General features: G+C 44.4%; 1 protein-coding gene and 1 pseudogene across 3 annotated transcripts in view; one reads left to right on the plus strand and one right to left on the minus strand.

Moving 5' to 3' along the window:
* LOC130361508 (claudin-19-like) overlaps positions 1-22,400 on the minus strand; it is a 57,873-nt gene extending 35,473 nt beyond the window's left edge. The window contains exons 1-2 of one of the 3 annotated variants that reach the window (XM_056564565.1): positions 22,123-22,400; positions 21,399-21,647 (exon numbers count right to left, since the gene is read on the minus strand). In XM_056564565.1, the coding sequence (XP_056420540.1) occupies positions 21,399-21,621 (223 nt within the window). In that variant the 5' untranslated portion in view covers positions 21,622-21,647; positions 22,123-22,400. Of the gene's footprint in view, positions 1-21,398; positions 21,648-21,792; positions 21,857-21,947; positions 22,000-22,122 lie in introns of those variants that run through there. The other 2 variants (XM_056564564.1, XM_056564566.1) reach the window with 2 other exon arrangements.
* Positions 14,587-14,654, plus strand: LOC130363401 (U6 spliceosomal RNA; annotated as a pseudogene).
* Positions 22,401-24,702: the final 2,302 nt, after the last annotated feature.

Consider the following 24,702-nt stretch of genomic DNA (forward strand, 5'->3'; position numbering starts at 1 on the left):
GGGAACTGCAACCTAATGTGGGGGAACATGCTGCCTACCTAATGTGGGGGGAACTATACTGCCTACCTGATGTGGGGAGAACTACAAGGTACTTTACATGGCGGTAGAAGGGGTAGTCTTATAAGGCGAGTATATCCCAAACTCTATATTTTAACTGTAAAAGTTGGGGGTCGTCTTATACGCCGTCATATACGGTATAAATTTTCCTGCATGTAGTTATGATTTTTTTTTTTTTAGAAGTAATACAAAATCAAACCTATATAAGTAGGGAATCATTTTAACTTTATGGACCTACAGAATAAAGATAAAATGTCATTTTTACAAAAAAAAAAAAAAAAAGCACTACGTAGAAACGGAAGCCCCCAAAAGTTACAAAATGGCCTTTTTTCTTCAATTTTGTTGCACAATGAATTTTTTTCTGCTTCACCATTGATATTTTGGTAAAATGACTAATGTCACTGCAAAGTAGAATTGGTGGCGCAAAAAATAAGCCATAATATGGAATTTTAGGTGCAAAACTGAAAGCGTTATGATTTTTAGAAGGTGATGAGGAAAAAAATGAAAATGCAAAAACAGAAAAACCCTGCGTCCTTAAGGCTAGGTTCAGACTACGGAATTTTACATTTTAGAAAGCGAAATTTGCAGGCGGAAATTTCGCTTTCTAAAATGCATAGTGTAGTGAATGATTTTCCGTTCACAAATTCACACTTCGGAATTTGTCAAGCGGAATTTGTGAACGGACAATCCGCTTGGAAATTTCTGCCTGAAGAAAGGCGTTGCTCTTTCTTCAGGCGGAAATCCGCGCGGAACCCATTGCAGTCTATTGGAGACTGCAGTGTCCACGCGGTCCTAGCGCCGACTGATTCAGTCAGCGCTGGCCACACTCGGAATCTCCGGGTGGAAATTTTATTCCTGGAGATTCCGTAGTCTGAACCTAGCCTTAGGGGTTGATTTCTGTAATTTATAAGTAAAACAATGATAACTATGTAAGCCAACATATACCAAAGTGTAGTAGACATATTCCTACATCTCCTTATTAAAGAAGATATATTACACTGGAAAGCGTATCCCCTATCCCATACGGCATAAGTTTTATCTCACGGGGGGTCCAACCGCTGGGACCTCTGGAATCTCCTGTACTGGGCCCTGTCTCTCCCTAAAAACAGATCGTCACGACCCCGCACATGCCCCCTCCATAGACTCTACCTCTATGGGAGAGCCGAAGATAGCCAAACTACTCTCCAATAGAGATATATGGAGGGGGCATGTTGGCAGCTGCATCAATCAGGGGTCCACATTCCCTGCTCACGGAGAGAGCCGGGGCCCAGTGCAGGAGATTGCCGGGGTCCCAGCAGTCGCAACCCTGGAAGAATTAAGATTTTTAAATAGAAGTAATTTACAAATCTGTTTAACTTTCTGGCACCAGTTGATTTAAAAAAAAAAATAGTTTTCCACCGGAGTACCCCTTTAACTTCCATTATGAAAAAATAGGTGTTGCATATACAATTATTCTTCTGCAGCACTTATTCCCAGCAAAATATTGTGTTTGCTAGAAGAAAACAACTTGGTAAAATGGGGTAAAACATAAAGAACATAAATGTAAATGTCATCATGTGCAGAAGAAAAAAAAACAATGTTAAAACGACTCACTATGGCTCTTTTCATGCTACAATGGTGATGCATGTTCAGTGTAAATGCTGGAGACAATCTCCTGACATTTACACTAAGTATATGCCCTACAGCTGCACGTCACTCACTGACTGCCATACACTGAGCAGTATACAGCTTTTGTTTTATGGAAGCCTATTTATAAACAAAAAATAAAAAAAAAGCTCAGTTAAAGGGGTACGCCAACATCAGGTAAAAAAATGATGCTGCAAAAGCATATAGCATTGTTTACCTGTCTGCCCCAATTTTGAACCCACCAAAAATACATTTGTTTTAGGCATCCTAGTCCTTTCTGGTTCAGCAGTTGCTCAGAACTACAATTCCCAAAATACATTGCTTTACCTCAGTTCTTCATCACAGCCCTCCCACCTTACCTACTCCCTTCCTACAGAACATCTGCCAAGTCCCTGCCCAGAGCTGCTACATAACAAATCAGTACACAGCAGACTTTTTTTCTCTGCAGTCAGTCAATCTGCAGCACCTGCGGCATTCATTCCCTGTCTGCTCCTCAGCCTGTTGCATTGCACAGCAAAAGGCAGCACAATATAAACACACCACATTCTCCCTAAATATCCCAATAAAGATAAATATGTGTATGTGTAAATGGCAGGGAGATGATGGTGTAGGCTGTAGGGCAGTGGTCTTCAACCTGCGGACCACCAGATGTTGCAAAACTACAACTCCCAGCATGCCCGGACAGCCAACGGCTGTCCGGGCATGCTGGGAGTTGTAGTTTTGCAACATCTGGAGGTCCGCAGGTTGAAGACCACTGCTGTAGGGGCTGGTTACAGATGGTGACATCACTCAGGGCGGGGTTTGAGCTCAGAGACAAGATTCAGCCACACCTCCTCAGACAGGATGATGTCTCGTCTCGGGAAAGAAGGAGGAGCTGGAGACAATATCTCTGAAATTGAAAGGACTACACAACTTTCTGTCTGGGGTATTTTAAGAAAAAAACATGCAGAGGCCAGTACAATTTGTCACTGACGTGAAACAGTTCTGTCATTTCTGTAGTACGCCCCTGCATGCGGCTTGGAGTCTCTTCCCCTCACCAGGGGGGAGATTTATCAAAACCTGTGCAGAGGAAAAGTGGACCAGTTGCCCATAGCAACCAATCAGATCGCTTCTTTCATTTTTCACAGTCCTTCATGAAAATGAAAGAAGCGATCTGATTGGTTGCTATGGGCAACTGGGCAAGTTTTTCTCTGCACAGGTTTTGATAAATTTCCCCCCAGGTGATTGCTCATTTGCTTGTGATCAAGGTTTTATAACTTGGGGAGATAATCTTGTTTCAATAATTTCTGAAACCGGAATACTCCTTTTAACTATGATTTTCAATAGTTAAATATGATTTATAAACATATATCAACAGGCCACTCTTTTAGCATACTTAGATACGTTTAGTGGTCTAGTACAGGCTGTGGACATGTTTAACAAATATATAAGGTAGAAAACATTGGGATATAAAACCTGTTTTGATTTAATTTGAAGGTTTCCATTTATCACCACCTAGTGGTCATTAGTAATAATACAACTGGCACACCATTGTTGAGCAAAAATGTGCAACTTATCTTCGCACTTGCTCGTTGCAAAAAAAAGTCAGTGAGGGAGATTTATCAAAACCTGTGTGCCCATAGCAACCAATCAGATCGCGTCTTTCATTTTGCAGAGGCCTTGTTAAAAAAGAAAGAAGAGCTCTGATTGGTTGCTATGGGCAACTGGGCAACTTTTCCTCTACACAGGTTTTGATAAATCTCCCCTAGTGTGTTTTACTGGGGGGAGAGGGTGGGTTATCAAATTTTAGACAGATTTAATAATACTAAAGTTGTAACATGGCGAAAACAAAGATACGCCGGCTCATGGCAGATGTTTAGGATAGTAGGAAATTTATATAAAATTTATTAAAAGGGGAATGCCTTCTAATGAATTTACTGCAATCACTCTAAGGGTGCGTTCACAAGCGGATTTATGCAGCGGATTTCGCTGTGGATCCGCTGGTGAAGGCCCGCTCTATGCTGTCTCTACATGTGCCTGCTCGTAATGGCAATATGCCGCTACGAGCAGAAACACTGCGATGTGCGAGTAGCAGTATACTCGCACATGGCGGGAGCTCTCTGCCTAGCTCATAGGAGGGAGAGTGGCCACGATGTGTGAGTACTCCGCGCACATCGCTGCAGTGTGTCTGCTCGTCGCAGCGTATTGCCGCTATGAGCAGGCACATCTAAAGACAGCATAGAGCGGGCCTTCACCGGCGGATCCACAGCTAAATACGCTGTAAATCCGCTCGTGTGAACGTACCCTAACATACTTTTAGGCTAGGTTCACACTACGGAATTGCTGCCTGCAATTCCGCTTTGAAATTGCAGGCAGAAATTATGCTTACTAAAATGTATAGTGTAGTGAATGGGTTTCCGTTCACAAATTCACACTTTGGAATTTGTGAACGGAAAATCCACTTGAAAATTTCCGCCTGAAGAATGGCGTTGGTCACTCTTCAAGCGGAAATACTCGTGGCACACATTGCAGTCTATTGGAGACTGAAGTGTCCGCCCCGTCCTAGCATTGACTGATTCAGTCGGCGCTGGCCGCACTTGGAATCTCCGGAATGAAATTTTCTGCCCAGAGATTCCACAATGTGAACCGAGCCTTAGACTAGTGTACACAGCTCCAGTCTTAATAAATGTGGCTCACTGAGTATTTTACAAGCTTATAGAAACCCTGGGACATGTTCACACTGTTGATTTTCATGTTGAAAAATAAGAGGCTGAATCCACGCGAAATCCCCATCTATAATTAGCCCCATTTATTTTTACACATTTTTAAAAAAAAAATCAGTTGGATTTTGATGCAAAATTTATGAATTCATGTGCATTTCGATGTGAATTTTTAAACTCCCATTCATTTATAATTGGACAAAACCACAGAAAAATGTGCCAAAACTCGAAGCCCCATTCTCATTAAATTTTTGCACCTAGTCCATGTCTCAATCGGCTTCCCATTCATTTCATGACTCTTCTTTTTCCTCTCACTGTTTTGAAAAAAAGCTATGCTGAATTATCAGACGCTGGAAGACATGAACAGGGCTCTTTTACTATTAAAATCAATTGGAGTTAAAATCCATGTGAATTCTGCATTAAATCTGTGCCTAATTTTGTAAAACATGTTAAAATCAGTTGCGGTTTCCAGGTGTGGATTCTGCATGGATTTTTTGCCTTATTTTTCAGTGTGAAAATCAGCCATGTGAAGATGCTCTCACATTATTTATTTATTGTGGAAAAATCATCTGTGTACACTGTCAAACTGTTTCCCCATTGGAGGGGGTTTGCAGGCAGGAAAAGGTATGTATACAGAAGAGGCATGGGTGGTCCAAATCAGTGCTGAATTTTGCGGTGTGAATAGGACCTTAAATTGGTTATCCAGCTTTTGAAAGTTGATGACCTATCTAGCTGAAGCTCTGCCAAACATCTGATGGAGCCGTGGAACTCAGGCAAGTGCGGCAGGATCTTCAATGTTTCAATGTGCTTCATTCCTGCACTTGCTGTACTTTCAGTAAGGGTTAGTGTGGTAGAGGGTGGGATGCAAAGGGCAGATGGAATTACCCCTTGTATTCGTGACGCCAGAGCGTGGTTTATCCTCAATACCATCCGAAGGTATACTGCTGGATTCTGGGTCCGGCACGCGGACAATAATGACTCCGACGACAAGTTACAGACAACGGTAGCTTTACTGAGGTTAGACAGGTGGAAAAAGCAATACAGTTCAGCCAGGACCCACGGAGGTGACCAGTGACTTCAGAGACCTTAAGGGCTTGCTGGGACTTTTAGTAGAGGTGGACAATTTAGTGCAGGCCACGTATGACTCCACATCAGCATGACTTTATGAGGAATCGGTCCTGTCAAACTAATCTGATCAGCTTTTATGAGGAGGTGAGCTCCAGACTGGACCAGGGGAATCACTGGATGTCGTATATCTGGATTTTTCCAAAGCATTTCATACGGTGCCACATAAAAGGTTGGTGCATAAAATGAGAAGGATTGGGCTGGGTTAGAATGTGTGTAAGTGCGTAAGTAACTGGCTCAGTGATAGGAAACAGAGGGTGATTATTAATGGTACTTATTCTGGTTATTAGTGGGGTACCACATGGATCAGTCTTGGGTCCTGTTCTATTTAATATATTCATTAATGACCTTGTAGAGGGGTTGAATAGTAAAGTAGCAATCTTTGCAGATGATACTAAACTCTGTAAAGCGGTAAATACTATAGAGGACAGTGCACTGTTACAAATGGATCTGGATAGGTTGGAGGTTTGGGCTGGGAAGTGGCAGATGAGGTTCAACACTGAAAAATGTAAGGTAATGCACAAGGGCTGGGATTATGTATTAAATGGGAGCACACTTGGGACGACTGACATGGAAAAGGATTGAGGAGTCTTAGTTAATAGTAAATTTAGCTGTAGTGACCAGTGTCAGGCAGCTGCTGCCAAGGCAAATAAAATCATGGGGTGCATCAATAGGGGCATAGATGCCCACGACAAGGAAATAATTCTACCGTTGTACAAATCACTAGTCAGACCACACATGGAATACTGTGTACAGTACTGGACCCCAGTATACAAGAAAGATATAGTGGAGCTAGAGAGGGTTCAAAGACAGGCAACCAGAGTTATACGGCGAATGGGAGGACTACAGTACCCAGAAAGATTATCAGAATTAGGGTTATTTAGTTTCAAAAAAGGAAGGCTTAGGGGAGACCTAATAACTATGTATAAATATATCAGGGGACCGTACAGAGATCTCTCCCATGATCTATTCATACCCAGGCATACCCAGCCATGCATTTTCGGAGAATAATAACATCGCTGGTTATGTATATTAGATTTATAGGGACAGAACGTTGATCCAGGGATCTATTCTGATGCCATATTTGGATTCGGGAAGGAATTTTTACCTCTAGTATGAGTCTTTTTTTTTTGCCTTCCTTTGGATCAACTCAGTAGGGACTCATTAGTTGAACTTGATGGACTCTGGTCTTTTTTCAACCTTATGAGCTATGTTACTATGTTACTAGATGACTGTGACTTGACTGACTTGTGACTGACAGGACGGTGACTGTGGCTTACTTTCAGGTTTGTAGCTTGTAGCTGCAGACTGGACTTGAGGCCTCCTATGACTCTGGACACACACTTAGACATGACTTGACTGGACCTCAGCAAAGACTAAGAGAGTGTGCAGAGGCTCCACCCAGGGTTTATATGGGGGAGGTTCTGGTGGGGTCCCATTAGTCACCCATAGGTCCCCTGATCACTGATATCTCCTGGGTAACAATCACATGGTAAACAGTCTTAAAGATATAACATTCTTACATATATAACATAGGGATTATATGCAATTACAATAAACAGATGCGGGGGGGGGGGGGCACAGGGGTCACTGCAGGAGGCTGCCTGACAGGGCAGCAAGGGTACAGGGTAACCTCTCCCATACTGGGCCACCACAGTAGTGTAAAGAATTGCAGCTTTGTCCTGTTCACTTAAATGAGAACTGTCATTAAAACTAATTTTTGCTATTGCAATCCTTATGGTAAATTAAAAAAAAAATCTTTCTAATGTACTTTGTTAAAAAAAATGTTTTATTTGTGTTTACAAAAAGCTGCCACTAGGTGTCTCCCTACTTGTCCAGGGCACATTTCCCCCTATATCTTGCACAGACTTTGGACTCCTGCTGGCCTGGCAGAAGTCCAAAATCAGGAAATGCTGAGGAGTGTGTGTGCAGCCTTATCCAATCAGAGCTCATCTCACACACTAAACTGCTCTGGGCTGTGTGTAGCAGAGTGAGGGGGAAGTTCTCCCCTGTATGGCTTCAGATGATGTCACGCCTGCTGGGGAACACCCCTCCCAGTCTGTGAATCTGACTGAGACTGAGCAGAAAATACAGAGCAATATCAAGGTAGAAAACTAACAAATATAAAAACTTAAGGCAGGGGGTGATTTATCAGGATGGGGGCAGTGAACTGGGAGGATTATAAAATGTAATAACGTCATGACAGGTACTCTTTAAATGAGAGGACCCTGCTAACAAATGTATGGTAAGTGCAGGCACCTGAATTGGACAACCCTGCAGTTCTCTGCACCGCCATTAGTGGTATGGTGAGTGCAGGAGTTAGACCCCTGACTAATATAATATTGATGACCAATGCAGAGAATAGGCGATCAGTTTTGAAACGCTGGATGACTACTTTAGGTTTCTAAGTTGTTGTTGTTTGATGAACTTTTTCAGCTTGTTATAAGATTCACAAATAAGATGTAACTTTCATTTTTTTTTCTCAACAATTTTCTGCTTTTTTTATTACCATAAATGCAAATACCATGCATGTCTCCGTTACCATGAGCCATGTCTAATCTCCCCCTAATGTCTCCTCCACCCCCTCTTACTGTTTATGAAGCATTTCTATTCCCCATCAGACAGGCCATGTAATGTACACTTGTCATCCGTATACACTTACCTGCATATTCCGATCCTTCCTGAGATACGTGCGGCAGAAATGGACGATAAATCTGTAATATTAAGTGAACTTCCTCTACCTGTGTTCGTCTCTGGCATCTTTAAGATGTGTGAAATTTATTCATAGCTTTTGATAAATATTTTAGGTGCGTTAATAAAACATCTGCTGATAAATATTTCACCTTTATTAGGTGTGAAATTCTAAACAGAACATTAATGATTCTACCGTGTGAGGCAAAACATTCACAGTTTTAGCAACTTGTCTTTACAAGTTTTCCTGCCTGGAGACTTTATTTAAAGGGGCATTTCACTTATATGAAGGTGGTTGTAAAGTAGTATACCTGTATTTTTATGCTTATTTAGGCTATGTTCCCACAGCGGAATGTTCATGCAGAATTCCGCCGGAAAATTCTGCTCAGAAATTCCGCTGCAGCAAATTCTCATTGATTTCAATGGGATCCTGCCGCCCTGTCCACAAGGTGGAATGACTGCGGTAATCTTGATTCTGACATCTGCAGAAAAAATAGACATGTCTATTCTTTGCAGATTTTACTCAGAAATGCGTTGCCGTCTATGAGACAGTGGATTTCCAAGAGCTGGCCAGAATATTCAATTACTGTGTGAACATACCCTGAGGGTGCATTTATACTTGTGCTACTGCTGAAGAAATCCAGACGGGGAAAAAAACTGGGGTCGCTAGTGGCAAGGACCACAGGCACCGTGGATTGTAGTTAAATGGGCACTGTCGCCAACTTTATTTTTTGATATGTTGTAGTACTTATGTACTACAACATATCTCTAATATACTTTTATTATTGTTTTTTCATTAAAAAGGTTTAATTTACATTTAAAAACCGGCCACTGAAAAAGGACTGATTTTGGAGTGGCAATCAGTCCTTTTTCAGTTAGGCTGCACTCGCTCCCTGCCTGTCAATCAGGTAACGGACTAGCAAAAAAAAAAAAATAGGATGGTGGGAGCTACCCTTTAAGTATCTTTATTTCTCATGGACAATGCGTTTCGAGAGCTAATCCGCTCTCTTAAGTCTATTACAGAAGTGGAAAAAAGTGGTGTTTTAGACATAAAATATTTGAAAGAGCCCGGAAGTTACCTGACCGGATGACGCAAGTAAGACATGACATCCTGTTCACACAGGCAAGTGCGTCCTGCCAATCAGAACATGCTACTTATAGATAAAAAAATATATATAATAACACGAGTTTGTATAAGTCAATCTAGAAAATCATTTAGACATTCCTATAGGATAAAATACAGTATTATAAAACTCCAATGCAAAATATAAAAATGACAATCCTTGTAAAACTTTAAAAAAGATGGTTCCAAATAATAGACTGCACAATGATTAGATGGGAAAGAGAAAAGGATATTCTCCGCTGATGATGTCATAAGGAGCATTATGTTAAAACTTTATAAGGTAAACTAGTATTTTTTTTATTTTATTATAGTATAAGTGTCTGAAGGGTAGCTTTTTGAAAAGGGTCCATGTTGCTACTGTTAGGAAAGTGCTTTTTGGTGATCGGAGTCCCCAAAAGGTCCCAGGTTCATAACCCCCGATGGGTTACAATTTTTTTTATTTTCTATTCTTTTTTTTTTTTTTTTAAATCAAAGGAAGAGTGAATACTAGTAAAAGTTCCAGAAAACGTGTTTTAAACACAGAGCCTGTGTCACTGTAGACAGAGGGTTGATTTTTTTTGTATTTTGTATTCCCAGAGAGGCTGCGGTTCGAGACATCCTGTGGAATAATAAAATAAAAAAATATATATATAAAAAAAAATTATAATTTTTCTCAATTTTCGTTTTGGCCAATTATTTCTTATTATTAATAGTTGTGTGAATACATTTCCACTAGCATTTACTTGAACCTTATTGTTTATAGGTAAAATTATTATTTTTTACAGGTTACCTTTGAGGGAATGGTATATATAGAATTGAATGGGATGTAAAAATATGGTTAGCAAATTTGTTTTTTGGCCCACTAGACCCCATTAGATTTATATTTATATTTGTAGGCCGTATCAGAATGGATAGGGTGACAGGAGGATACTCATTTGAAAATAAGCATTGATCTGAATAATGAATGACGACCAAAAGTACTGATCTGGTATTTTTTATTACCGTATAACCTCAGTTGCTTCGTTGAGGCCTCTCGGTTGTAATGTACGTAGCTTATAGATCCAGTATATTTCTTTATTATTGAGGGTTTGAATTCTGTTTGGTATATCCTCTGGAATGTATTCAGTTGGATATATTCTGATAGGTTGAGGCACTTATGGGTGTTCTGACTGGCACTGTCTAGATAGACTGTGTAACTGGTACCCTTTTCGAATATTGGCTCTATGTTGATTAAGTCGCAAGTGTAATTCTTGCGTGGTATGTCCCATGTACTGTTTATGACATACATATTCGATTATGTAAATAACAAATCTCGAATGGCAATTCATGTGGGATGTTATTGGGAAAGTTTCCCCGGTCTGATTGCTTTTAAAATTAGTTTTATTGTTTATAATGCATGAACAACACTTGGCAACATGATTTTCGGCATTTATATACGCCAGTCTGCCCGGTCTGGTATTGACTTTTACCTTCCCTTTTGTTTTTGTTTTTATGCCTCCATAGCTGGCTTGGGGCTAAAATGTTTTAATAATATACAGCGGAAATTCTTTTCTTTTTGGAACACAGAGCTCTATGCTGACATCACGAGCACAGTGCTCTCTGCTGACATCTCTGTCCATTTTAAGAACTGTCCGGAGTAGGAGAAAATCCCCATAGCAAACATATGCTGCTCTGGACAGTTCCTAAAATGGACAGAGAGCACTGTGGTCATGATGTCAGCAGACAGCTCTGTGTTCCAAAAAGAAAATAATTTCCTCTGTAGTATTCAGCAGCTAAAAAGTACTAGAAGGATTAAGATTTTTTAATAGAAGTAATTTACAAATCTGTTTAACTTTCTGGCACCAGTTGATTTAGAGAAAAAAAAGTTTTCCACCGGAGTACCACTTTAACTCTCAGCGGATTTCCGGCAGTGGGAAAGCCACTTCACGTTACAGTGTGTAAATGTACCCTCCTCAGGATAGGCCATCAATCACTGATTTGGGGGGGTGCCAACACCCGTCCCCTCTCTGATTAGCTGTTCAGTGTCCACACTACACCATGAATAGGCTGGATGCTCTGTGCTGTTCATTGTATAGTGCTTGTGCTGGGTAACCACAACTCATCTCCTATTTACATCAATCGGAGCTGAGCTGCAGTTACTGTAGTACGCCACCACTATGAATGGCGCAGAGCTTCTTATCCTATTTCATGTGGACTGTGGGTGCTGAACAGCTCCACCATTTGGCGCCACCATTATGAACAGCGCAGGGCTTCCAATCCCATTCAATGTGGATTGTGGGTGCTGGTTAGCCGGAGCGCCGGGTGTGGGCCAAACCTGAGAAAATCGATCATATAGTACCCCAAATAAATAGTAAATGCTGTTTAGAAATCCTTGGATATATATAGTATGTAAGAAGCTGGGCTGCACATATTGGAAGCTTGCTATACTACTACAGCAGAGATTTCAGTGTGACTAATGAAAATGTAGGGGCAAGCTGTGCATAACTAGCTTGCCCCCTGACTGGTGAGCAGTAAGGGGTTAATAAATATACAGGCAAGGTTTTTAGCCCCCTCCCCCACCTGTAAAACTTGTTGGTAACTATAGTGGTATGTCCCATGGGTGGGGGGGAAGGAGTGCACCAATCAGGGGTTTAATAGTTTCCCGGGCTTTCAGGGGCCCTCCGCTGGGTATTTATAGCTGTGGTGCCTCCCTTCCCCCCTCAATCTGCCCAGGACCCGGAGTTTTGACTGCTGGTTGGTATGTGTCTGCCCCTTAGTTATGGCCCGGATGGAGCAGGAGGGTGAGGGCTGGCATGCTCGCTTGTGGCTGAGCTGGCCTCCCCTCCTGTTGTGCCCGCGGCGGGTTCTGGAGGCTGGCGGACCCCTCACAGTCCCGCCCTCCTTTCCCCTTTAGTCCCTGTGAGCCCTGTCCTGCCCGTTTCCTTGTCCCCTCTCCCCTGCCTGTGGCCCAAGCCCTCTCCCCTGCCTGTACCTTCAGCCTCTCCCTGGGCGGGCGGGCTCCTTATGAGCGCACTCCGTCTCCTTTTCCCCCCTGTTGCGGTCCCCTCCTTCTCTGAGGTGGCGGCCCCTCAATGGCTGCTGCTGTTTATCTTCCTTAGCGCAAATGGACGTTTATTAACGTCCATTTGCAAGTCTCTGGCTGTAGCGCGCGCTCACAAGGTGAGCGCGCATCGTAGCCGGCGAGTCCCGGTTGCTATTAGCAACCAGGACCCATGCGAATGTCGGACATCGCCGATCGGGCAGATGTCCGGCATTACCACTTTAGACGCGGCGATCAAAGTTGATCGCCGCGTCTGAAAGTATTAGTGCAAGCATCCCGGCTGCTCAGTCGGGCTGATCGGGACCATCGCGATTAAATCGCGATGTCCCGATCAGCTGGAACGCAGCAGGAGGGTCACTCGTCCATTGATTGCTCCAAGCCTGAAATTCAGGCTTGAGCAATCAATCGCCGATAACACAGATCATTGCCATGTGTGATCTGTGTAAGGATCAGTGTTTGCAGTGTCACACGGAGCTTCAGCCTATCACTGGCCGAGGCGGGACATCGCTGCGGCCGGTGATAGGTTGAAGCTCTGTTTGACGTGCCGGGCTAACAGGAAGTAAGAAGAATACAGCCCGGGGACCGAACATCGGTACTGAAGCACCGGGGGAGCCTAGGCAGGTAAGAGAAAATTTGTTTTCTTTTATTTTTCAGCCCGGAACGGATAAAATAAGAAAAGTGAGCACCGGACATCTCCTTTAATAAAGATCATTAACCCTTTCCATATTAAATGTTTGGATCACCCCCCCTTTTACCCCATACATAAAAAGCATTAAAAAAACAAAAAACTGTATATTACACCGATCATAAACACACATATTGTATCGCCACGTGCGTACATGTCCGTACTATATAAATATATCTTCCATTGATGCGCTCCGTCAATGGCGTACACACACACACACAAAAAAAAAAAAAAAAAGAGAAAATGTAAAAATTCTAATAATAAATTAAATAAATTCCAATGTCAGAAATAGCCTATTTTGATCCCTTTTTATAACCAAAAATATGAATACACGGCAAAAAAAAAAAAAAAACCTGATCGCAACGACACTGGTACCGCGGACAACTTTGGATCACGGCGCAAAATGAATGAGCCCTCATACCGTCCCCACTCATTTACCCAGCTCCTCACACCCACCACACTAGCACCCCCCCCCCCCCTTATCTCCCCCTGCTGCCGTGGCTGCTGTTGCCCCCCTTTTTCCTCATGCTTTTCCAGTGCTCCCCATGTTCTTGCAGCCACCGCCTCCCAATCATATCTCCGCCCCAAGTTCCCAACCCCCCCCCCTGCTGCCGCTGCTGTCCTTCTTCCTCCTGCCTCTCCAGTGCCCCCCGTGGAGGGGTAGGGAGTGCTCCCCTGATTTCATGTTGCTCTTCCCCCTCTGGGGCCGAATGGGAGCATAGACTTATTCTCGCTCTGGTAGGCGGTACAGGCAGTGTTTTTTGGACCTTCTGCTCACCTGCAGGGAGTAGGTGTTTCGGTTCTTCCCGCAGGGGTTCTCCCTCCTCCTCTGCCTCATACAGTGCCTCGGAGTCCTCTACTCCTGGTTTCCCGGCATGGTTTCCAGCACGCCTTGTCCCACGCCTGCGGCAGTGGTGAAGTGGTCCCTCCAGCTGTTGTGCTTCTCCATCTTCTGGAATTGGTGAGTGTTCTGCTGCGGGGCTTGGCCACTTCCCCGGTGTGTGCTTAAGGCTGCGTTCTGTGTAGTGTTAGTCCTTTTGTTCCCGTGTGTTTGCTGAGTTTGGGTCTCGGGTATGGGTGTCTGTCTGTGTTGGTCTCTGGTTGTGAGTTGGGTACGTCTCTTCTTGACTGGTGCTTTGGTAGGGTTTCATCTTGCGCGGTGCGCGCTTGGGTGAGTGGTCTTTTGGCTTTAAACTCTGGGTGGCCGGGGTTTGGCGGACTTAGCTCCCGAGGCTTGTTCCTCATCCTGGATCGGTGGCTGCCACCCAATTACGGTTTTGTTTGTTTGGTTTTCTCCCTCTTTGTTTGGTTTTTCTCTCCATCTTAGTTGTAGTCTCTCTCCGCTGCTCCATTTGTCCTAGTGTATTTGTCTGATGTTTTTTCCTGTTTTGCTCCCAATCTCTGGTAGGCATGGGACTCCTGTATGTCGTGCTGGGTGCTTTAGCTGATGTGGCAGTGGGTAGGTTTCGCTTGAGTCTCTGGTTGGTAAAAAGGTTTCGCTCGAGTATCCGTTTGTCTTGCCTTATGGTGACATGCAACTTTGTGAAGCATTCCATATTTTGTGCTCGCTTCGGCAGCACATATGTTAAAATTGGAACGATACAGTAAAGATTAGCATGGCTTCCGCATGCTGCGTTGGCGTTGGTCTGCTGCTTTCCTGTGGTCAGGGAGTGATTGCATTTTCTCTGTTTTGGTTTCCTCGGGGCTCACTAGATGCCCTGGTTCTGGTCCTTGCTAGTTTACTGAATGTTCCACGGGGAATATGGTTCTGGGCAGAGTTTTTTCCTGCAGGTTGTCTCTGGCTGAGGATGTGTGGTAACTGTGCCCCTGCATTTGTGCCCCGGGTGCTCTAAGGGCTGACGTTTCGGTTGGTTGGGGTTTTTCATGAGTCGTGCAGTGGACAGGCCTGCTTTCAGTCCCCCGTTGCGGCTCATGGGGAGCTCGCTCTGTTCTCAGATGTGGCTGGTTTGGTGGGTTGTTGGTGTGGTGTTTGGTTTTCCAGGGGTGCTGCGGGGTGGTTTACCCCTGGGTCTAGGTAGTCGGTGGGTTTCTGCCATGCTTGGGTTGTTTGCGCTTTTCCCTTGGTGTTGGTTGTGGGACTATGGGTGCTTGCTTTGGCATCTCATGTTCTAGAATTGTAACGATACTGTGTGGGTTGGCGTGGACCCTGCGCTTGGTTGCACTCTAATTTGGTGATACTTTTCTTCTTTTCTAGGGTGTGATTTGAGTGATCGTGGCGTGTTGTCGGTCTGACATTCTGGGCGTTGTCACTGCTATTATCTCTTTTGGCTTTCTTCCTGTGCTCGGCTTGTTGCACCTAGTTCTTCGCTGTTTGGAATTACGATTTATTTTGGGGCTATGCTCCCTGGGGTCGGTATTGGGTGTTGACGCTTTGTCCCATTTTTCTCTGGCAGTGGTTCCGGAGGTTGCTCCCCCGGGTGGAGTCGGAAGGTTTGCTCGTGTGGCTGGCCCGTGGTTCATTGTGCAGAGTGATGTATTTCTTGGTCCGCTTTGGTGGCTCCTGCGACTTGGTCGCACTCACGGTAAGGCGCTGGCGAGTGGTTGGTGTTGGTGTGGAGGCCGGGATGTCTACAGTCGAGGAGGGTCCCAGAGTCTTCCAAATGTGTCTGTGGATAGGGGATTTGTTTTTCATACCTGGAATGCCCCTTATAGTAACCTTACGAGGCTCTGATGTTTGATTTCCTATTTTGTTTTAATAGGATGTGATAACGGAAGTTAACTGCTGTGTCACCTCTCCAAGGAGGTTCAAGATTTGGGCTGTGTTCTCCGTGCATCCAAATAACATTCTTAGTATGTGACGCTGGGTACTCTCCACCTGTTCATGTGACTCACCTACTAGAAAAAAATATATATATATTTCCCTCTGTGCTGCGATCCAGTGGGGTGCGGTTGCTGCACGGAGCATGACGGGGGTGGGGGGGTGATTTTTCTTTTCTGCTCTGTGGTTGGTGGGATGTTGGTGTATACCTAGGGGCTGGGCCCGCGAGTGGGTGGCCTTGCTGTCGGCGACCGTTTTTTCTTGAGTTTTTGGGTCGCTTGGTGGGTCGGATTTTGGTTGTCGCTCTTGCGTCGTTTTTCTGATCCGAGGTTTTGCGCTGGCTTTTTTCTGGGCTATTTGGATGGAGCACTTCCTTTCTCCTTGTCTCCGTCTAAGGGACTTGGGTGTCTGATGTGTTTTTGAGTGCCTATTTCGTGCGCTTGCAGGCCGTCGGTCCGAGACTGCTTAGGCGATCCGGGACACGCAGCTTACTGTTTTTTTCCGGTTGTCGTCCTATTGATGACTGGGCGGGGGTAGGGCCCCCCCTTTTTTAATTTTTGCTCCCCGCCCCCGATTATTCAATTTCAGATTTTTTGTCTGTTTTGCGTTTTTTTGCTTTTCTTTGATAGGATGGAGTGTTGTGAGTTCGGGATTCGCTCTCTTTTTTTGTGTCGGGGCCGGCGGAGGTGGCTGGGTTTACGGAGAGGGTAGTGCAGCGTGTGGGGCGCTGGCGATCTGCATGTTGTGTTGCTATTTTTGCCCAGTTTGTTTTTCCCATATGTGTTTTGTTTTGCGAGCGGCTTTCCGCAAGGTGGTGTGAGTGCTGTGGCACTCTTCGGTGTATGGGCGAGTCTGAGAGAGGAGTTCACACAAAAAAAAAATTTGATCCTGGTGGCAGGTACCTCAGATGGAATTGTGTTGGGCGGATTTCCTGGAAAGGAAATGTGTTGAGCGGATTTCCTGGAGAGGAAATGTGTTGAGCGGATTTCCTGGAGAGGAAATGTGTTGAGCGGATTTCCTGAAGAGGAAGTGTGTTGAGCGGATTTCCTGGAGAGGAAATGTGTTGAGCGGATTTCCTGGAGAGGAAATGTGTTAGGTGTGTCCGGGGGGCTGAGGTGGCCCCAGGTGTTGGCTATCCAGTATATCTTGGGTGGGGGTCGGAGCCCAGTGTAGGGCTAACTGGTCTCCTCCGTGGCGGTAAGAAGACGGTGAAAGCGGGGTCAACCCGGGGTAGACCTCCACACAGGACGGTGTGGCAGCACCTCTCGGGTTGGTAAGAAGCCAATCAGTGTCTTTGTTACAGTTAAATTGTTATTTATATAAGTAATTTTATAAATAAAGCTGTGGCCGATTCCCACCCACGGAAAAGTTAAATTGTTGTTGTGTCAGTTATTATTTAATTATTTATTGTAGTAAGGGGAGGGGTAGTTATAGCCTGCTAGGAGCTAATTGGGTCTCAACAGTCTGGAGGGGCAAGCTGTGCATAACTAGCTTGCCCCCTGACTGGTGAGCAATAAGGGGCTAAGAAATATACAGGCAAGGTTTTTAGCCCCCTCCCCCGCCTGTAAAACTTGTCGGTAACTATAGTGGTATGTCCCAAGGGTGGGGGGGGGGAGGAGTGCACCAATCAGGGGTTTAATAGTTTCCCGGGCTTTCAGGGGCCCTCCCCTGGGTATTTATAGCTGTGGTGCCTCCCTTCCCCCCTCAATCTGCCCAGGACCCGGAGTTTTGCCCTCCCTCCCTTTTTTTTTATCTCTGTTTATTGTAAGTCACAGCTTGGCGGTAAAAAGACAGTGAAAGCGGGGTCAACCCGGGCTAGACCTCCACACAGGACGGTGTGGCAGCACCTCTCGGGTTGGTAAGAAGCCTCAAGGGTCTCAACAGTCGGAGATTTAGAGGAGGAGATAAGAGAGTGGCTTGGATGGTGAGGCCAAAGTAAGAGGGATAAATAGGTGAAAGGAGATGAAAGAAAGGTTGAAGCAAGAGATGAAGAGAGAGAGGAAGAGAGCTGAAAGGGTAGGCAGGAGGGTGGTTGAGAGTACTAGAGCGAGAATAGGTAGTGTGAGACAAAAAGGGTAGGTTCACACTGTAATATCCGACTGGCTAGGACCGTGCATACATCGTCATCCCCATAGATGGCAATGTATTCCATTGCAGAAATTCCACAATGTGCACTGTGCTGCAGAAGCCAATTGACACTAATAGAATTCTGCACCGGAAATTCCGAGTGTCATTTCTAAGCGGAATTACACTTGGAAATTCAGTAGTGTGAACCCAGACTAAAAGATAGGGTACAAAAAAGAAAGAAACAGAGGCAAAGTGGAAGAAAGAGATGGTAAGTTGAAGAGATGTAAATAGAAAGAAAACAGTGGAGAAAATTTGCTATTTAAATGCACCAGAATTTTGGCTTAACCTGCCCCAAATAACTGTCAGTATGTCTTGCACCACATTTTTTATGTATTTTAGTTTCAGAGGCTATTATTGCGTATTAGCACGCATGGATTAGTAGCACAATATGCTGTAACAAGACCCCATGCAGGGGGGAGGCGGAAATAATATCATACAGATCATTCACCCACAAACAGGATGAAAAAAAAGTAAAAAAATAAAAATTGTACATAAAGATTCTTTTTTTAAAGTATCTTAGATGCTTTTTGCATTATGACCAACAAGAAGGCCTGTATGTGTGGTGAAGGGGTGTGGCCCTAGTTAAAAACAGACATGGCTTGAGATGGGATCTAGACAGTAGACCCAGCTAGACAGAAAGTTCATATGATCCTGATAACCAAATAAACAGAGGGCAGAGATCCCACATAGGTACGAGAGGGGAGATGAGGCACTGCCAGGCTCTTTTGGTGGCGGCTTCAAAAGGTCAATGAAAATCCAACTTGGCCGATCCTTCTCTCCCCTGACATCACTTGTTGGGAGAGAGTTGGGAGGCCTTTATACACATTACACCAGTGTTTCCTAACCAGTGTGTCTCCAGCGGTTGCAAAACTACAACTACCAGCATGCCCGGACAGCCAAAGGCTGTCCGGTCCTTCTGGGAGTTGTAGTTTTGCAACAGCTGGAGGCACACTGTTTTGGAAACACTGCATTAGACAGCCAGTCCGGCTTAAAATGGCAGGTTTGGATGACTATTCATTAATAGGGAAAGCTGGCATTAAATGGGCACTGTCAGATATAAAAACTTTTTATATGTTGTACATCTTGGAAAAACAATAGTTTTTCTAATATACTTCTTTAAAACATTTTCACATTTTATTAAAGAAAACTGCCTTTGAAAATCCCACCACTAGGGGTCCCCATAGCTCCTGGGATACTGATGAGTCCCACAGCAGCATGAATGTGTCCAAGGTTCATGGACACAAGATGGCTGATTGACAAGGCTGAAGGGGGAACACAGCCTGCAGCAACACTGCTGTAAAACAGAGTTTTACCAAACATGTGCCTCCAGCTGTTGCAAAACTACAACTCCAAGCATGCCTGGACAGTCAAAGGATGTCTGGGTATGCTGGGCATTGTAGTTTTGCAAAAGCTGTAGGCACACAGCTGAAGGCAGCACTGCTACAAAAAAGAGATATCCAAACACTGCACCTCCAAATATTCCAAAACTACAAGTCCCAGCATTACAGTACTGCCTAAGGATGATACACATTAATGACATAGGAAGATGTAAGTTATACACTCACCATATTGTCTTTGGTGGTAGAGTACAGGCAATTTCCAATAATCATTGTGTGTGTGTGTGTGTGTGAGTGTGTGCAGCATGGAACAGGAGAGGAAAGGGTTACAGAGCAGGGCTTCCTGGCTCCGGCGTGAATCAGCAGAGTGAGGGAGGGGGAGGAGTCATCACAGTGCAGGCAAGAGAGGACACGCCCCCCTCCCTTTGAGACAATTGAAAAGACATTGAGCAGCTGTAATATGCTATTTTTAGTAAAAATACATGTACATGATCATGATGAGATACAGAGTAACATGTAACAAGCTTTTTTGTTTTTTGTGGGATCTGACAGGTACGTTTAAGCCAGCAAAATATTATGATACAGTATAAAGTACTATATACTAAAGACACTATCATCATCATGAATACAGTGGTCCCTCAACATACGATGGTAATTCGTTCCAAACGAGCCATCGTTTGTCGAATCCATCGTATGTTGAGGGATTCGTGCAATGTAAAGTATAGGAAGCTGTACTCACTTGTCCCCGCCGCTCCCGATGGTGACCCCGGGCCTCCGCTGGGCTCTCCTGGTCATCTCCATTCCTCCGCTGTCTTCTCCGGTCCTCTGCTGTCTTCTCCGGTCCTCTGCTATCTTCCGCAAGGCCTTACTGGGCCTGTGTAGCGACGTCATTACGCCGCTGCGTACGCCATTCCTATTGGATGACGTGCGCAGCAGCGTATTGACGTCATCGGAGAGGGCCGAGAAGACACCGGAGGAGACCAGCGCTGGACCTGGAGGGCACCCCGGAGCATCGTGGAGGGGTAAATAATACTTACCGCACCACACGGGGAACATTAAGCTGCTATCCGGCAGCAGCTTAAGCATTTTGCGCTGTCAGATAGCACTTAATGCGATGGCCCTGACATAAAAATGCATCGTATGTTGATGCTGACATCGACATGGGATGGCCTCTGAGAGACCATCGTATGTCGATTTGATCATATGTCGGGGCTATCGTAGGTCGGGGGGTCACTGTACTCCCTTCATTGAAATGGTAAGTACTAGAATTCTGCATTTCTATACTGTATTATGAAGGCTATGAGTATAATACACTATGACTTATGTGGTGGCCCAGTACTGGATGGTATGTCCCCCGCTACTCCTGTCCTGTCAGGCAGAGTCTCTCCATGTCCCCAGGGCCCCCTTTATGTGTTATCCCCTATGTACATAAGTTGTATAATAAAATGTACTGTTTATTTAATAGCTGTTACCATGTGATTGTTACCCAGGAGGCACTAGTGACCAGGTGCCCCCCCCCAAGTGACCTATGGGCTCCTTGCACAGCCCCCCTATAAAAGCAGGGGAGGGGCTGCAATCTCTCTCTTAACTCATTACTATCCTTGCTGAGGTCCAGTGCAGTTGCCTCAGAAAGTGTCCAGAGCATTGGAGGCCTCAAGCCTAAAGTCTGTAGCCACAGTCAGCTCAAGTAAGCTCAAAGTCATCTTCATGTCAATTGTCAAGTCAGTCAAGTCAAGTCTTCTATATAGTCACCGTGGCCTGCACTAAAGTGTCTCTACATACTGCAAGTCCCAGCAAGCCTGCGAGGTCCCCCTGTGTCACTGGTCACCTCCTTGGGATATTGGCTGTACTGGATAGACTGTATCACCTGTCTACCCTCAGTAAAGCTACCATTGTCCGTAACTTGGCGTCGGTGTCTTCATTGCCCCCATGCCTAGCCCAGGAACAGCGGTATTACCTTCGGGTGGTTAAGGCTAAACCATGCGTCACGACAAGAAGATCTGCCCCTAGGGTTATAACATCTTCCCCTAGGGTTATAACAGCTACCCTGCATTTCACCCCGCTGACACCACAACTTACATAGTATAGGTATTACAGTAATAATAGGCAGGAACGTCAAAAAGTACTTACTTGGCAGGCTGAAAAGCGACGCGAACCTCTTGCATTGCACCGAGCCCACAGCGGTGCCCACACATTGCATCCATAGCCCTTCAAATATGGAGGTTGAGGTAATGAGAGTACCGCTGCTACTGGACGTTCTCCATCTGAGGGACACAGTGGACACAAGGGTACAAGTCATCCCCGCGGCAGCTAGTAAAATAGCGAAGACTTGGAGAGGAGTACTACTGCTCATGGTGTCGAAGTTCGTATCCTGGGGTCCTAGACATACATAAACCATAAACCACTTAACCCCTATGGTTCTAAATGAGAGAAATCTTCCTTACATAATACTAATAATAATGGAGAAGAGAAGCAACTGAGGCTCTATTCACACTATTGGGTCAAGGTTCCCATTAGTTCTCACCATCAAAAAATACCAGAACCTGACAGACCTCCTGATACGTCAATAGGATTTGGTAATATATCCAGTGTAGCTGTCATGGCTGGTGGTTAGGAGACCTCTAAATATAACTATAATTGAGATTGGCTATAATATACAGGTTATTTAATGTGAAGAACCTCTTTCCAAACTGTGGACCTCCAGTTGTTGCAAAACTACAGCTTCCAGCATGCCCGGACAGCCGTTGGCTGTCCGGGCATGCTGGAAGTTGTAGTTTTGCAACAGCTGGAGGTCCATATTTTGGAGACCACTGGTCTAGACAACCACTTTATAGTGTAATACTGTAAAACTCACCTTTTCGATTGCTGTTTCTCGTCCACTATCGTCTTTACTGCTCTCCACCTGCTCCAGAGAATCTGCTGTGTTCACAATTTGTTTTGCATCAGAGCTCGACCCGGGGTTAAACATCAGAGACCTCAATGTCAGTTTACTTTACAGTTAGACTTTACATGTTAACTAGGAAGCATAGATCAAAAGCCACTTCAAGATATATAGTGGAAATGCAGCATGCATAATATACTGTACAGAGATACATATTGGCAAGGACGTGCACAGGTTGACTAGAAAGGGGGTTTTAGCCCCTGCCCTTTTGATGTTCCTATTATAATTGTCCTGGGCAGTCATGTGGCATCATCATGTGGGCATTTATATAAATAATTATAAGAAGTGGCCTTTTTTTTTTTTTTCTTGGTTCAGCCCTGCCCCCCAAAATGTCAGGCTTCCTAAATTCTCAAAGCAGAAGTGATTTGCTCCATGGCGAGCCTTACATGTGCATATAGGTTTTTGGTGGCCCAAGTAACATTCAGTATTCTAGTAGCTGAATGTCAATGGTAAAGTCTTTGGTGTTGTGCAGTCAGTATCTACGGCAGGTGAAATAAGTATTGAACACGTCCCCATTTTTATCACTAAATATATTCCAACAACCTTATACAGTGACCCCCCGACCTACGATGGCCCCGAAATACAATAATTTCAACATGCGATGGCCTCTCAGAGGCCATCGCATGTTGAAGGCAGCATCAACATACGATGCTTTTGTATGTCAAAGCCATCGCATAAATGGCTATCCGGCAGCGCAGACTGCTTCAGCTGCCGCCGGTGCCCCGTGTGCTCCGGTGATGGTCTACTACCTGTCCTTGGGGCTCCGGAGCGTCATCTTCACGATCCCCTCCATCGCCGGCGCAGTTTCAACAAACGATGGTTCATTTTGAAAGGATTACCATCGTATGTTGAGGGACCACTGTATATATTTCATACTAGCTGAGTACCCAGCGTTGCCAAGTTTTTCCTACCTAATCCTTGTGAGGGAGGAAGTACTTGTCCTCATATCCCGTCCTCATTTCTAATTCTCATATTCCCTCCTCATATCCCGACCTCATATCCCGCCCTCATATCCTTTCCTCATATCCCGACTTCATATCCCATCCTCATATCTAATCCTCATATCCCATCCCCATATCTCGTCCCCATATCCTGTCCTCATATCCCGTCCCCATATACTGTCCTCATTTCTTATCCTCATTTCTAATCCTCATATCCCATCCTCATATCCCAACCTCATATCCCGTCCCCATATCCCGTCCTCATATCCCAACCTCATATCCAGTCCTCATATCCCGACTTAATATCCTGTCCTCATATCTAATCCTCATTTCTAATCCTCATATTCCCTCCTCATATCCCGACCTCATATCCCGCCCTCATATCCTGTCCTCATATCCCGACTTCATATCCCATCCTCATATCTAATCCTCATTTCTAATCCTCATATCCCATCCCCATATCTCGTCCCCATATCCTGTCCTCATATCCCGTCCCCATATCCTGTCCTCATATCCTGTCCCCATATCCAATCCTCATATCCCGACCTCATATCCCTTCCTCATAGCTTGTCCTCATAGCTAATCCTCATTTCTAATCCTCATATCCCATCCTCAGGTGTGGCTGAGTTGTGGTAAAGATATTGTAAGCTGAAAATAAAAGGGGTGTGGCTTAAATGGTGGGCGTGTCTTTGCAAGATGGGGTATGGCATGCGGGGAGGGTGTGGCTTGCCAGTGACTGACGCATTCACCAGGAGATGCAGAGCGGAGTTTGTGAAGTAAGGCACCAGAAGTCCTATATACTTGTATGGGACTTGAAACAAAAACCCCATCCTTCACATATAGGGGCAGGTTAGGGGTTAATTTAACTATTATATATTTTTATTTCACATATAAGTAACATGTGACCAAGTATTATCGAAATTTCTCCAGCCGTACTAAAGTTATGCTGGAACATACATTCCCCATAGATTTGCATTGGACTTTAACCCCTTCCTTCTTTGGCGATTTTTCATTTTTGCACTTTAGTTTTTTCCTCCTCAACTTCTAAAAATCATAACACTTAAAATTTTCCACCTAAAAATCCATATGAGGGCTTGTTCCTTGGGTCAACAATTTTACTTTGTAATACCATTAATAATTTCACTGGAAAATCTACGGCGAAACCAGAAAAAAAAAGAAAAAAAAAGCCATTTTGTAATTTTTAGCGACTTCCGTTTCTACGCAGTGCAGTTTTTGGTAAAAATTGCACCTTATATTTATTCTGTAGGTCCATATGGTCGCAAGGATATCCAATTCATGTAGGTTTGATTTTTATTTTACTACAAAAAAAAGAATTATAACTACATGCACCAAAATTTAAACGTTGAAAAACTTCCTTTTCTAACCCCTATAACTTTTTTATTTTTCTGTATAAGCGGCTAATTTTTTTGTGCTGTGATCTGAAGTTTTTATCGGTACCATTTTTGTTTTGATCGGACTTTTTGATCACTTTTATAGATTTTTTAATTATATAAAAAGTTACCAAAAATACGCTATTTTGGACCTTGGAATT

Source organism: Hyla sarda, chromosome 3, assembly GCF_029499605.1.
Source record: "Hyla sarda isolate aHylSar1 chromosome 3, aHylSar1.hap1, whole genome shotgun sequence".
NCBI lineage: Eukaryota > Metazoa > Chordata > Amphibia > Anura > Hylidae > Hyla > Hyla sarda.